Source organism: Rousettus aegyptiacus, unplaced genomic scaffold (assembly GCF_014176215.1).
Source record: "Rousettus aegyptiacus isolate mRouAeg1 unplaced genomic scaffold, mRouAeg1.p scaffold_m13_p_3, whole genome shotgun sequence".
NCBI lineage: Eukaryota > Metazoa > Chordata > Mammalia > Chiroptera > Pteropodidae > Rousettus > Rousettus aegyptiacus.
This window is the reverse complement of record NW_023416306.1, coordinates 81,305,524-81,316,905: the sequence shown is the minus strand read 5'-3', so window position 1 is coordinate 81,316,905 and position 11,382 is coordinate 81,305,524. Positions and strand designations below refer to the sequence as shown.

At 54.6% G+C, this 11,382-nt stretch overlaps 1 protein-coding gene across 1 annotated transcript in view; it reads right to left on the bottom strand.

Moving 5' to 3' along the window:
• The window catches only part of CSPG4 (chondroitin sulfate proteoglycan 4), a 35,671-nt gene that overhangs the window by 15,881 nt on the left and 8,408 nt on the right, over positions 1–11,382 (bottom strand). The window contains exon 2 of the mRNA XM_016144097.2: positions 104–267. Within this exon, the coding sequence (XP_015999583.2) occupies positions 104–267 (164 nt within the window). The remainder of the gene's footprint in view (positions 1–103; positions 268–11,382) is intronic.

The following is an 11,382-nucleotide window of genomic DNA, read 5'->3' as shown; positions in this document are numbered from 1 at the left end:
GAAAACTTGAGACTCTGAGGTGAAAACGACTTGCGCAAGGTCACGCAGCTAGTTGGGCACCATTGAAAGCTAGAGAGGAGACTTGCAGGGAGATGTTACTGACCTGCAGGTGTCCAGAGTGGAGCTGCAGGAGGAGGTGGTCAGTTGGGCCTGCTGCCAGGAGAAGCAGGGCTTCGGGCTGAGATGTGGAGAACTGCAGCTGTAGGTCTATGTTGGTTAGAACTGTGGCCACAAGAACCTCCAGGTGGTTCTCACCGAAGAAGGAGACTGTGTGAGAGAGGGTGCTGTGGTCAAGCCTTAGATCCCTGCCTAGAGGAGGAGAGGTGCTACAGAGTGGAAAGAGGGGCTGCAGAGAGGGGCTTCATGGTGGTGCGCTCTCATGGTTCGCCTGTGTGGTGCTGTTCCACAGGCCTCAGCCAGATCCCAGCACCTGGTCGGTCTTGACACCAGAAGGCATGGCCTTGCACTGTGTCCAACCCAGATCTTGCCTCTGAAGGAGGCCTGATCCAGCAATTCCAAGCAACTCAGGTTTCTTCCTCACAGGGTTCTTGGGGCCAGAGGCCTTTGCCATCAATGGCTTTCTTCTCCTGGGCCTGAGCAAAATCTCCATCCTAGATGGTTTCCCCAAGGGAAACCATCACTGGTGTGATCACATGCCTGATGTTGACAAACCCGTGGATGGACTTCCAGGAGAAAAACCTTTACCCCAAATAACCTTCTCCTAAGTGCCCTTATGCTTTGGCTTCTTGGCAATAATTTCCATGCCATGCCCCACCTCTGTGGGTTGACTGGGGCCATGGCTGGGGCCTGGTGGTGGTGCTGTCAGGCACCCATCCCTGCTTTTCTCTTTGGCCATGCTCCCAGCTGCTTTTGTTAGCATGAGTATAATGAGGAACAAAGATCCTAAGGCCCAATAGAGACCATGTGCAGTGCTGGACCCCAAATGGGCCAACGCTTCCCCTATCACCCCATTTTGCGTCCTGCTGTAGAGCTATAATGGTCTCTGGTGAATGGTCAGATCTGGGCCCATTGTATTCTCCTGGCCGTGGATTCAGGGATGACAACAGCAGAGTTCTCCGAGCCTGGGTCTGAGGCTGAAGACAAGGCCTGGGAGGGGCTGAGGGTTTGCTGGGCAGGCGAGCAGGCCTCTCAGGGCAGCAGGGATTTCCTAGGGTTAGTACCCACTGCTCAGGGCACTTCTTCTTTTTAAGTGTCTACTTCTTTCCAGATAGTTTCTCAAAATTAGCCTTTCTTGACCTCCAACCTGCTGCCATAATTTTTGGTCCATTCTTTTGTGGAGATCAGGGCCTGATATAACTTTGATTGTGTCCCTCAGACATCCAGGTCTGGAGGTTGCAGAGAGGAATGGGTTAAAAAGATGATTCATCCCTGTTGGGATTCTCTTAAACCCTGAGTAAGTGAATAAAGGCTGATGGCCTTGATAGGGATGATCAGGCACTGGCCACATGCTGTTGGTCCCTGGCCAGCTTAAGCCAGCTGACATGTGCCTAAGGAGATAGCCACTGGAAGAGTCTGAGGCATGTATGCCCTAAGGGCAGCCAGCACCACCCAAGGGATATCCAAGAAAGATGATGCTCTTCCCCTTGGGCTGAGCTGAAATCCCCTCTAATTATCTTCTTTTGCCAGCACTTGCTGGCAACACCAGAATCTTGTCTGGGGAGCTAAAGGAATCAAACAAGAATTGCAAAGCCATCTGGGCAGGCATGGATCAGCAGGCTCAGCAGGCCTTGATGCCAGTAAGGGACAGACCAGAGGACTGATAGGTGGTGGGCACTTATGGGGTGACTGATCTGCAAAGACACTGACTCTTAAGAATAAAACACACAGCAGACTACACTCAGGACAGCCGCAGCACAGAGGGTGGGAGTATGTGGTCCCTGCAGGACGGAGGGACCACTGTGGTGGGCTGGAGCTCCCAGCAGCTGGAAGAGCTGATTGTTAAATTTTCAGGGATTTTGTGAGCCAGGTGATATTGACCAGTGAGAATATTTATACAATGGAAAGAGGCTAATACTACAAATCAGGGCTCCTTCTCTTCTAGAGAGCCTGTTGCTGAACATTTACAGGGAGAGGGCCCATCTCCCTCCCCCATGTGGTAGTGAGTACTGAAGTAGATGGCTGGCTCTAACCACTGAGCAACCTGCCTCCAAGGCTCTCCAGCAGGGGAGAGCAGCAGCCTGTTTGGTTCTCTAGGCCAGAGTGGGAGGGAAGCAGGAAGTAGAGGTTCTTTCCAGAGGTCTGGAGTTTGAATGGGCTCATTGAAGGGCTGGGCCCTGCTGTTTCCGGTGGGGCCAGGCCAGGAAGGACTCACACAAGCACTCTTGTGCTTCTGGGAGTACACAGGCCAGGCAACCTGCCCTCCCCCCTCCCCCCCCCCCCCCCGCCCTAAAAGAGGCCTCTGAGGTCTTGCTGGCCAGGATTTTGGAAAGTCTGACAGCGCCACTCCCCTTATCCCACAACCTTCCTGGTCTCCTTCTCTGTCCCTTTTATCGTCTCTGATAGTCTGCAATTGCAAGAACCCATAATCCCTGTCCTGGGTGGGGGTGGCCAATTGGAGAGGGACTTTGAATGGATGGGGGTGCTGGATAAAGAAGTAATGACCTAGGAGTCAATCCCTGAGGGCTTCCTGGAGGAGGTAAGGTGGTATAGAAGAGCAGAACGGGAGGGGATTGGGCATTCTCAGAAGGTAGCAAGGACAAGTGAGAGACTGGCAGGGATATATAGGCTCTGGAAAGTTGAAGACAGAGAAGTAGAGAGAAAGGTAGCATGGACCAAGCTGGGCTTAGTGGCCTGATGGGTTGCCAGATTGTGGGGGAGGAGAGAAGGCATTAGCACTGCCTGGACACCTGCCCTTGGCTCTCCTGGGTCAAGAAGACCAGTGATTCATCAAAACATCAGCTTAGGCCTGCAGCAGCTGGAGAAGGGCTCAGTGCAGGCCTCCAGGTTGCTATTCTGTAAAATGAGCATTCCTTTCCAATCCTTCCTCTTCCTGTCTGTGGGCATTAGTCCTGGAGGTCTCTTCCCGGTCTGGAGGTCTGCTCTCTAACATAAGTGTGCAGAGGGTTCATGTTGTAGGCTGCCTGGGTGGTGCGAAGCCTTTGGCACAGGGAGATCAGGATACCCCAATGGGTCTGGGGGACAAATGGAGGAGCAGGAAGAGTGCCACATACATGGGGTCTCTGCCTGGAAGAGTACATAGGTGAGTGTCCAAGGCTATGCAGATGTGTATTTGCCTGTGTGTGCAAATGTGTGGGTGGCTGCTGGGGGTGTATTTTAGGTTTGCCTAAGGCTGTGTGTTCGTGCATGTGCATGTGTGTGGGCCAGGAGCTGCCAGGACAGAGCAGTGATTATGCCCAGGCCTGTCCTGCCCCTTGGTGCCCGCCTGCCATGACTTGGCTGGGCCTGGCTCCATGAAAGGGGCCCTGTGTTCCTGGAGGGTTCCCGCCCCTCCTGCCCGGCACCCATCCATCCAAAAAGTTTGCTGAAGGTGGAGAAGGCCCACAGTGTCCCACCCTTCCTGCCCACGAACAGGGCGTTGCGTCTGGGCCCACTGCTGGGTGGCTCCATCCCTCTTGCTGAGATGAGGGCTGGGAGCACGGAAAGAGTCTGTGTCCTTCCCCAACAAGCCCCTTCTCACATAGGGTGGTGAAGTCTGGGCCAAGGGCCCCTAGCAAGCTATCCTCTGGCAGAGTACAGGTTATATGGTCATCTACTGGATTGCTGGGGCACTCCTAGGATATTTATGAATGGGGACCGGGTTCTTGCTCCTGAGGGGACCCCAAACATGAGGCTTACTCCCATCATAATGCTCAAGTCTCTGCCGGTCAACAGGTTCTTGGGACAAGGGGTCACTGTATGGGGAGTATCTCTGCCCATTAGGCTCTCCAACCCACTCCAGGCTGGCCAGGGGTAGGTGTCAAGCATGGGTACCTTTCCAGTCTGGGGGCCTGCAGCAAACCCTGATCCTTCTGAGCCCTAAGGACCCCTGGGGCTAACTAGACTGTCCCTCTCCCTGGATTTGTCTCATCTCTCCTTGTCTCTGTCTTGGTCATTTAGCCACGCTGCTGCCTGTGTCTGCCTCTGCTTTTCCTCATCTCTCCCTATCTTTGTTTTTGCCTCCCCTCTTCCCTGTGCACCACTCTGACTGTAACTGAGAGCACCCTTGCCCTAGAACAGTCTAGAGAGCCTGGACGGGGGCCTCTGGCCTCCTCAGCCTTGGGCCCCCACTCCCAGGGTGATGTGTTCCACAACATCGAAGTTCTCTACAGCCCTGCCTGCAGTAGGGACTTGGCTTCCATGTCTCAGTCAGAAAAGCTGAAGCCCCAGAGGAGAAGCAATTTGACAGAAGCAAAAAGCCTGCAGTCGGGGCCCTGCCACCTGTCTGAGCTCCACCCTCTGGGGCACCCCCACCCCACTCCCTGGCAATCGATCCTTGTTTGCCCGTTCTTGCCACATTCCTGGTCGCCTGGGGCAGCCAGGCAGCCCTAGAGCCAGCATGCGTCATGGGCAGCAGCAGCATTCCTGGGTGTCTGCTGCTGTCTGACTTTATAAGGGAGAAAGTTTGGGAGCCCAGAGCTGCTGGGTGGGATGGCTGGTGGGGAGTGACTGGGCCCACAGGCACGAGTGGGCTGTGGGAGACTTGGACATGTGTATGTTGGGAAGGTATACCCAGTGGTACCAAAATAGAGTAGGAGCTGAGAGATGGATGGGGAGAGAAGACAGAACCATATTCATTCACTCACTCACTCACTCACTCACTCACTCACTCACTCACTCACAAATACAACACCAGAAAGATGGGGATGGAGAAAGAGAAACATCTTTTGGGAGAAACAGAAAGCCTGAGAAAGATATTAAAATTGAGAATAGAAAATGAGATCCTTCTTTTCCATGAAGACTGAACTCAGGGATTCAGACCTAGACCTGAGGAAGAAGATGGGGAGGAAAAACCCAAGAGAGATAGAGATGGCAGGATTTGGCAGTGAGCCTGCTGCTGTAGGCAGGAGTGAGGAGGGTGAGGAGGGGGCATCCCGCCACCAGCTGGGAGGGGAGGAGCTCCTGCTCTGGGTGAAGCTGGCCTTCTTCGCCATAGCCACTTGGAGTTTGGCATCAATCTTGGTTCCAGATCTAGGGCAGGCAGGGGTAAAAATGGGAGAGTCCCCCCAAAGCAGTCTGAGGGGCTGTGGGGTCGAGCGTTCTGGGAGGGCTGAGGCAGGGATGAAGAACCCTCTGTTTTCCCTCATTGGTATGTGTGTGGGTGGCCCTGCATGTGAGCAGGAATGGGCCAGATGCCCTTCCCTGCAGCTGGGCCCTCCCTGAGGTCACCAGGTCCTCTGAACCTCAGGCCCGATTTCTAGTGCTCTGGCCCCAAGCCAGGGAACCTTTGAGGAGTCTGGGGTAGGGTGGAAAGTTGTCTCTGATTTCGAACCCAATGGGGCCAATGCATGCTATGATGTTCCCTCCCACTGCAGAATTGGAAGAGCAAATATGCTGATATGAGAACTCAGTCCCACAGAGCACTGCAGACCCCTGCACCCCTGCACAGTGGTGGCCAGTGGGAGTGAGTGTGTGGCAATGGAGGATATGGTACGGTAGACCGAGTCTGGCTCTGGACACTGGACCATAACCCTCCTGAGCCCTCCCTGGGCTTGTGGACAAGGGAGAAGCTGTTAATACATCTATTTAGGTATCAGCTCCTCTGGCAGCATGTCCCATAGCCCCCCACCAAGGCTCAGCCCTCCCAAACTTTCACTTTCCCCCATGCCTGTTACCTTCAAAGGTAGCATGGGGCAAGGTTACAGGGAAAGACTTCAGGACTGACTAAAGGGACAACGTAACCTGCCTGCAGGGGTGACACTGGAGTCTCAAGAGCCAAGGCTAGATGGCTCACCACCTGCCAGGGCTGGCTTCCTGGGAGATGCTCACACACCTGCAGACCAGCAGCACTCACTATCTACATCCCCGATTCCAGATCGAGTCCATAACTCAGGGCTGCTGATTCCATGCTCCTCTGCTGCCCTGCAAGCAGCAGCCAGAGGGACAACAGTAGGTTAGTTTAAAGTCACAGGGAACTTGAAACAGCAGCTGTCCTTCTCAGGAGACAGGGTGCTTGTCCCAGGGTGCAGGAATGTCAGGCCCTTGCACTCACTGACAGACCACCACTTCCATGTCTCAACACTGGAGACCACAGCTGGGGTCAAGGTGTCCCAGTCCCCCCTCTCTTGGAGAACTTTTGAGCTGCAAGACCCACTCTCAGGGTACTTGACCTCCTGTCTGGTTACCCGGTTACGGAGGCCAGGGCAGGACAACAGCTTCCTTAGTTATCATCTGAGTCTTGACCCTGGTTACTGGCCTCAGCTACTGGTCCTCTAACCAAATGACTAGAGGTCACCCACGCAAGGGGCATACACTGGGGAATGTGTCCAATTTAGGAACCCTCTCTGGAAGGTGGGTACCCCTGGAGAGGAAGTGGGGAATCAGTGGGGTAAGAGATGCTGAGCTTGGTCCACAGATGCTCATGAGGAAGGGCTGGTGCCTTGGGCTCCTGGCCATGTGCCCCAACCCTGGGGCCACGTGGGGCACAGAGGAAGTGGAGGGAAAATGAGAGGTTTTGCTGGAAGAAGTAGCTCGGAGTCCACCCAGGCTGGAAGCTGGGCAGGAGGAAGCAGGGAGACTTTGGAAACAGTGGAGACTTTGTGGAAGCCTTGCTGTTCCCTAGACCCAAGGCGTGGAGGGGTGGGGCTTCTGTGGCTTGGAGCCCTTCTGAGAGGCTTTTTCTTGCCTTGTAATTTTCCTCCTTATAGAGGGAGGATTTCTAGGCCCTCTTCCACATCCCTATTCCCCTGGCTTCCTCGCACTGGAGGGAATGTGGGACCCTCATCTCAGTGGATGAGGCTGAGGTAGGGGTTCTGGAGGGAAGAAACAGAGTGAGAGACTGTGTCTGGCATGGGGCCTACCCAGCTCCCAAGCCCCAGCAGGATCCTTGTGACATAGCTCCCATTTTACAGGTGGGGAAACTGAGGCAAGGAGGACAGTCACTGTGCTAGGGCCTCACGATGAGCAGTGGCAGAGTGGGATTGAAGCCCCTGTGGGTGTGGCTCCTGAGCCTGGCACTACGGGTATCAGGGAGGGGTGTGCACACAGAAGGATGGTGGCTGCTGCATGTGACTTGGAAGCAGAGCATCTGCTTGGGTGTGAGAACTGGACCCCTGCCAGGGGAAGACGCAGTTTTTCCTTTCTTGTCTTAGGGGCTTCCTCTTTCAGGGTTGGAGGGGTAGGAGAGGGAGGAAGTGAGGAAGGAAGGGCAAACACTTGCTTTCCATGGGTGGTTTGGCAGCTGGCCTCTCAGTGTGGCTGAATGGGGTCTGGTTCTGGGGCTGGTGGATCAGGGAGGGATATTCAGGAGTGGCTGAGGACGGCACGTTCCAGAAACCAGTGATAAGTGATGGCCACGTCCTTTGGGGAAGAGGCTGGAGAGGCAGGAGGTGCGGTCTCCACTCAGGGTGAGAAGCCTGCCTCTAAGTGGCTGACAGGCCAGCCCCTCCAGAGCAGAATTCAGAGCTGGAAGCTTGCCGCTCATCTCAAGTCTCCCCTCTGTGCACTGGGATGAGAAACCACTGAGGGCAGGCTGTTGGGGAGGTGTCTCAGGGCTTCCTTGACCCTGGCAGACTGGGCTTAGAGACAGACAGGGATGGGGACAGTGGAAGCCATAAATGTTGGTTTGGATAAAAGACCTGGACCAATTTGACCCAGCTTGTGCTCAATAGGCTGCATGCCTAGGAGAATCACTGCTATCTCTGCCTCAGTTTTCCCATCTGAAATAGAGGGAAGGGGTAGGATGGCCCCACAAACAGATATCGCATGTCCAGGAGACTGGGAGCAAGCAGCAGAGGCTTGGGTCAGGGACCTCCCCCCAACCCCCCCCCACACAAGTACTACACTCAAAGCCACGTGCTGCTGTATTCACTCTGGCTTCAGTTCTCCCATCTGTGAAAGGGGACCTGAATAGGGAGACTGACACACATCTGGCCCCAGGGCAGCTCAGCCCCACCTGGCCCAGCAGGAAGCGGCTGGTGGAGAGGTGTGGTCACTTTAGTGGGTACAACAGAGAGAGCCACCTTTGGCCTAAGGGGCCACATTTTTGGCCAGAGTAGAAGCTCTTGAAGACAGGGCCCAGGGCTTGTGTCCTGTGCTCAGGGCATCGGTTATCTAGGAGGACCATACGCATGCACTGATGGAAGAAGCATCAGCATCTAAGGGAGTACAAAGATTAAATGGAGGTGACATTTGGCTCATATGAGGGATTTTCTTTTGGCAGATCTGACAGCACACAAGCGGAATAGCAAGTTCCCTCTCTGGTGGTGTACTGGCAGGAGGGTGTGACCTAGGAGGGTGGACCAGGCAACCCCAGTGTCCTTGTTAGTAGCCTCTGTGCTAACCAGGTGTCCCAGAGATCCCCAGACTAAGATCCACAACCTCCGCCCCCACCCCCCGACAGTCCCAACTCCTCTTGGCACAGGTCCTGCCCAGCACCCCCACCAAGCCTGTGGTCCCCCTCCAGCTTGTTAGCACTGCCAAGTTGTGCCCACCCTACCTCACTCCCTATTCCATCTCAGGCACTACCCCTTTGCTATGGTATCCACATCTCCATCTCTGGTACCAACTCTCCAGGGCTCTGGGCCCACCTGTCAATGCTCCGTATACATCTACACCAGGAACACTGTTAGGAACCCCTAACCGAAGCCCATCCATTTTAAGCCAGTCAGTGTCATCTCTCCCCTAACCTGCTCCCCATCCAGTAAAGTCCCCACCACCCCCTCACTGCTGGGCAGAAATCTGAAAGTCGTTTTGGACATTCTCCCTCCTCCCACCCCATGTTCCATGCATCCTGCCCCTAAATTCTCTTTCAAATTCATCTTTCCCTCTTGCTCTTCTGTGCCATCCCACAAGGCAGATGGCCACCATCCCTTGCCTGGCCTAATGAATTTCCTGCCTCATTTTGCTAATAGCAGCCAAAGTTAACTTAAAAGTTATTTCACCATCCTCCCTGGTCTGGAAGCCTTTGATGGCTCCCCATTGCCCCAACCCCGAGCATGGCACTGATACAAAGTGCTGGGTGACCTTGCCCCTGCCCCACAGGCTATCCTGTGCACCTACCTTGAATATGTCATGCGGTGCCCTCAACAGACCTCGGATTATTTTCCATCCACATGCGGCAGGTACCCACTCCCAGCCTCTGCTCAGGGCCTGCTATCTGGCAAGCTCTTCTTTCCTCTCAGTCTCTGAAATGCCCTCATGCTCCTTCAGGAAAGAAGTCCTCTCTACTCTTCCCCACAGCCCAAAGCTCCTCTGCATTGGGGGCACGAAGACACTCAACTGTAGCTTGGAGAGTTGTGTCACTGTCACTTCTCTCCATTAACACCCTGAGTCTTGGGGATACTGGCTACTTGGTAAAGGAAGATAGGAAGAACAGAAAGAAGAGCCCAATAGGAAGAGAGGGGCAGCCACATTCTTTAGTTGACTGCTGGCAGGAGGTGCACCAGCTCTCCCCAACCTTGTCTCAACTTCAAGCTTCTTTTCAGTCCCCTGTGCACAGTGCACAGAGATAGGGGGCTGGACATAATGGCTGGGGCATGGTGAGGGCTGCCCCAGCCAGGGTGTGCTTTTCTGGGCCTGTGGTGACAGAGTCTGGTACTTGTTTTTAAAGAAAATAGAATCAGAGCCCCTATTTATAGCTGGAGGCCATAGCCACAGACAGAAGATGGATGGGGTTTGAAGCTGTGCAGGCTCCACAGGGGCTAGGGAGTGGGGCCTCCTAGGCCCCTGCCCCCCTTTCTCAGCCGCCAAGGAAGTGCCTGTGGGATCTTGACATTCCCTGGGACAGGATGTAGCTGTGCTTTGGGACAGGGGAAGGAGGGGACCTGGGTGAGGGGAATGGAAACTTTTTCTTTGGATTGATCCCTGGGTCCCGGAGTCCGTTGTGGGAATGGGTGGAGGTGAGGTGTGTCATGTCTGTTGGGAAGGCAGAGAAGGACCTGTGGAGGGTGATGTACCGGCTGCAGAGGGAGCACTTCAGACTGTCACCAGGACTGGGTAAAGGAAGGAAAATAGAGCAGGGCCAGAGAGATGAGGCCAACAGAGACAGAGCGAGAGAGAGAGAGAAAGAGAGAGAGGGTTGGGGGAAGACATCTGCATCCCAGTTGTCCCTGTGCATAGAAAGAGACAGAGAAAGCAAGGGAAGATTTGAAGTGGGGCTTCTGTCCCATAGAAAGTCTTCCTCGTGCTCTGGGCAGGGTGGTCAGAGTTTGAGCTGGATCTAGTAAGGAAGGACAGGAATTAGGTATCTCTGCGGCCTTCACCTCAGAAAACCAGGCGATGGCCACTCTTATCCCCCAGGGCTCACGACCTGGAGACCCCCCGTTCCTGGAAATCTTAGGGTGGAAGGCCCAGACTTATTTGGAGGCAAAGAAATACTGTGGGGGCAGAGATGACACAGGTAGGCTTTGTCACCAAGATTCTTGAAGGACTGTCTTGGGCAGATGGGGCAGAGTAGTGCCAGGACCACTGGGGACTGGTCTGGGCTCCAGTTTGCTAGGTGGTAAGTTAACCGGGTCTAGAGAGGTTACAAGCTGAGGCTCTGGCCTGAGCTCACACCAGCCTCTTTTCAGACCCTTCCCTTTGTTGGGCTGTTGAGGGTTGCAGCCTGGGGCATGTGTCATGGAGCCATAGCCACAACTGGTGACTCAGACAGTTAAAAAAGGAGCAGTTCTGAATGGTGACTCAATTGGCTCTGGAGAGGCTGGGTGGGTCTAGCTGGTACAAGATGGGGTGGTCTGAATTTATTTTTGGCAGGGTGTGGCTAGGGCCAGGGGGTGGAAGATGGGAACCCGGGATGGAGAGGAGCTGCTGCGCTCATTCTGGGAGTGCCCTGTGGCTCTGTGCCACAGAAAGCGGTTTCCCCATGCCAGGGAGCTCTGGCTGGCTGGGCCATCTTTGAGCCCCATCTTGGCTCAGCCTGCCTTGCTGTGTGGCTCAGGACAAGCATCTGGCTCTCTCTGGACAGAAGCAGAGTCCTCTTGTCCTGTTCACAAGAAGCTTGAGCTCAGAGCTTTAGAGTTGACCTTGGAGGCCGAAAATCCTACCCAGATGCCCAGAGAGGGACAGAGGTCTGTCCAAGGCCACATAGCAGGGCCAGGTATCCCACACAAGGGCTACACAGCTAGCTCATGTCCCTACATCTACTCTGCCCCAGGGCTGTCAACAGTTAGAGGGACAGGCCCCCAGCTGAGTACAGAAGTCCTTCCTTATCTGTAGTTTTGCCTTTTGTGGCTTCAGTTACCTGTGGTCAACCATGGTTCGAAA